Below are 3,614 nucleotides of genomic sequence, written 5' to 3' on the forward strand. Positions count from 1 at the left end.
GTGATACTTGTTATAGCTTGATGTTCATGTAATCCTGATTATGTTCTGCTAATTAGACTTGCATGTTTTTTAAGAATGTGAATTGGTACACTCACTTGCACATTGTCACTTGTTGAAATATGTTTTTCATAGTTATGCATATGTATCTTGCCTCTGTATCATTACCTGTGCGAAGGACTTGGGAAAATGTGACATTTAGCTTCACACTTGCACATAGCACATCTTGACACCTGTACTGTTTAGTACGTACCTCTAGAGGTACACTTTGGTCTCATGCTTGAGGCATGGATGAGTGCACGAAGTGCACATTACACATGTGATATAAAGAATGACAAAAACTTGAACACCATAGGGTATGAGCAATACACTCGTTGTGGTTTTTTTATTCAACTAGAGTTTTTGGGCGATGGCCCAATGTTTGTGAGTGAGCTAAAATGGTGTTATGATCGTCTTCAGAGGCGATGTGCTCTCTGTTGATCATGTAAGGCTGAGCACGTGAATGGGCAGACTAAGTTCTCGTTTGCGTATCCTGCAGGGACCACGTGGCATAAGCACCTCAGAAGGAGGTATGTTGTCAAACCAAGTCTAAGAAAAATAAACTGCCGCTCCCCATTCACAAAATGGTTCACTTTAGAGAGGCTGGATGGTACAACTTTGAGTGACTAGTCGTTACTACGACATATGTTGTTATAGGAGATGAAGCATCCTTTGACCTCCAGTCACTCACAGTTAGGGAGGTCGAGGTGACCTTTTAAGGTACCTCACTAGTGTTGAAGTATGGATTGCAATCCTTTACCTATGTGTGGGTTTTCTCTCAGTTGTGGCTGCCCGCATGTGGTTTGACTCAGTCTGTAGCATCCTCAGTTACCATACTCAAATTTGAATAACAGACGTCGGGTGCATGTCTCACAGAATGTGAGGTTCCTTCACGTACCCAAAGAAGTAATCATAAGAATATAAATACTAACCAATCACAGCTAACTTACTTTAGTAGTTCCTTTACTTGCTTACCTTGCTACTGCTCTCGTACTGCCTTGTTGCTACTTAGTTACTTGTCATTCAGTAGTTGTTTAGTTCCTTGTTTTGTTACTACTGCTTGTTGCACTTATTACTTCCTTGTTACTTAGACTTGTAGCACATGCACTTACCTGACACATGCACATATATCGAGGCTTCACTTGTTTCCAAGCTATATGCTTTTTCCTTGAGAAATGGATATATGATGTTGTTGCTCTTTACCAACTCGCAAGAGTACTGACCCCATTTTATGGGGATGCACGTGATGAGTAGGCACAATTGTGATATGATGGCGCACGCTCTGGTGGCTTGGAAACCCACACTTAGCTGCAGATCCTGGCTCCTTTTTGGTTTTGGGGTTTTGAGAGGATTTTTCTTCTTGTTTTGAGAGACTGTGAGAATGGATGTACATTGTCTCATTTTTTAAACTTGAAACACTTAAGTTTTGTACATTTTGGATCTGTTGATGTATATGTATCACTTGTTGTGGCCCGCTCAGACTTGCGACATTTTTACTCTTGTTTACCCCCTTTCTTTTGTCTTTCCGCTGTTTGACATAAAACCAACTTTTAAAAAAAAAAATCCTCAAAAATCAAAGGATTTTTCCAAGGTCGGGGTTTGGGTGCCACATAAATTGGTATCAGAGCAGTTTTAACTGTGCTCCAAGACTTCAATGTGCATCGTTCATCGCACTTTAAGTATGTTTAAATTTGAATTTATGTTATTTAAATCCTCTTTACTTCTTAGTTAGAATGGTAAGCTTAATTGGATATGTATGGGTTAGATGTCGACGAACCTATGTTACGAGAAGATTCTTGAAGCTCTTCAAGACTTGGTTCGAGGTGAAGAATCCTTAGACTGAGTTGTTCAACACCTTACTCGAGGTGTTCACATGATGGCAAATCAGGCACCTTCGTGTGTCAGGTGTCTTATGGATCACATGGGATAGATCTGCCCTCGTGAGTTGTCTGATTGCCCATATTGTAGTCTTAGAGGGCATATCGAAGTGGAATGCCAAACGAAGCTTCGCAATGAACGCTGGAAGAGTAACGCGAGTAATATTGAAGATAGGTCATCGATCACTGGACCAGAAATGGTAGAAGAGGATAGCTAGGAAGGAGATAGGCAAGGTTCGTTGAACTCTCCTCAATATTCACCAAAATTCTACCCGTATGCTATTTCCTTGAAGTTTGTGCCAGATCCTATTGTTTCTCTAGTGCCAATGGAAGTTCAAGAGATATCAGATACACCCCTGAGTACTCCTACTTCTCCTCCTTGTGTCAGTCCACGATAATGCAAAAGTCAGAAGGATTATTGAGACTTTACATTAGTAGGCGGTAATAATGATATTTTGTTGTTTTGGTGGAAACACTAAGTCAATGTTCCATTTTTGGGTTGCTTATGTGATTGGATGTGGTTTGTAACCTTGTCTTTGACAAAGGATATTTTTGGTCATGTAATGCATGAAAACATTTGCTTATGAAATGAAATCTTGCTTTTGAGAAGTTGTATTGTTGCTTATACGATGTTTGCTTGTTTAAGATGACATGGCGTGATCGATGTGACGATCTGATGGCATCTCTTAACAACCTTACGGAGGTTGTTGGGCGGCAAGCAGAAACTGTAAGAAACATGGGTGACTATATTCGGCAGATTGCCCAGGGATGAGAAACACCTATTCAAGCTCCTGTTACTGTTATTCCTTATAAACAGTTTATGAGTATGAACCCTCCATCTTTTGATGAAAGATCGACTCCAGAGGTGGCAGAAGACTGGATACGAGAGATTGAACGAATATTTCATGTCTTGCAAGTAAGCGATGATCGAAAAGTTGATTTTGCAACGTACCATCTTCGAAAAGATGCAGAGAGGTGGTGGGCGACTACTTGGGAGATCAAGTTTGAGAATGAGCCAGTATCGTGGGAACAGTTTGTAGAGACCTTTTATGCAGCGTATTTCCTAGCTCATGAGAAGAGCAAGAAAATACAAAAGTTCCTTAATCTACAACAAGGAAGCTCTACCTTGGCAGAATACGTTACCAGATTTCATAGTCTCGAGCGTTATTGTCCCAACGTATATGCCACAGAGAAGGACCAAGTATTGAAGTTTGCTCAAGGATTGAAGCCCGTTCTTCGCATGAAGGTATACACTCATGCTTCGATGATAGTCGATAAGGCATTAGAGACAGCTTCACTTTTAGAACAAGATTGGTCCGAGTCTCAGAGGATGCAATCTTTCAGAGGAAAACAGCAACAACAAGGCCAAAAGAGTTGGCTTAAAAAGAGACAGTTTCAGAAGAATCAGGGTGGAAAGAAGTTCTATCCACCGATAAAGAAGAACTGATTCTACAACAACAACCAACAGCAGCAGCACCAGTATTGATGACTCCAGCAGCAACAACAACATCAACATCCTCAGTAGCAACAGAGACAGATTACAGCAACACTGGGATGTTTAAAGTGCCCTGTTGATCATTCGGGTCGACCATGCCCTCATGATACTGGGGGATGTCTCTATTATGGCAAGATGGGCGACTACATACCAGAATGCTGGAAGAAGCAGTCAGATGATCTAAAGAGAAACGCTCCAGGAACATC

General features: G+C 41.1%; 1 protein-coding gene across 1 annotated transcript; it reads left to right on the top strand.

Moving 5' to 3' along the window:
* The first annotated feature begins 2,559 nt into the window (after nucleotides 1–2,559).
* Nucleotides 2,560–3,360, top strand: LOC149822259 (uncharacterized). Its single transcript, XM_089980245.1, has 2 exons — nucleotides 2,560–2,640; nucleotides 2,731–3,360. Exons 1-2 carry the CDS (start codon nucleotides 2,560–2,562, stop codon nucleotides 3,358–3,360), a joined length of 711 nt encoding a protein of 236 aa, XP_089836371.1.
* Nucleotides 3,361–3,614: the final 254 nt, after the last annotated feature.

The sequence above is a fragment of the Nuphar pumila genome, chromosome 11 (assembly GCF_984573655.1).
Source record: "Nuphar pumila chromosome 11, dmNupPumi1.hap1.1, whole genome shotgun sequence".
Taxonomy (NCBI): Eukaryota; Viridiplantae; Streptophyta; class Magnoliopsida; order Nymphaeales; family Nymphaeaceae; genus Nuphar; species Nuphar pumila.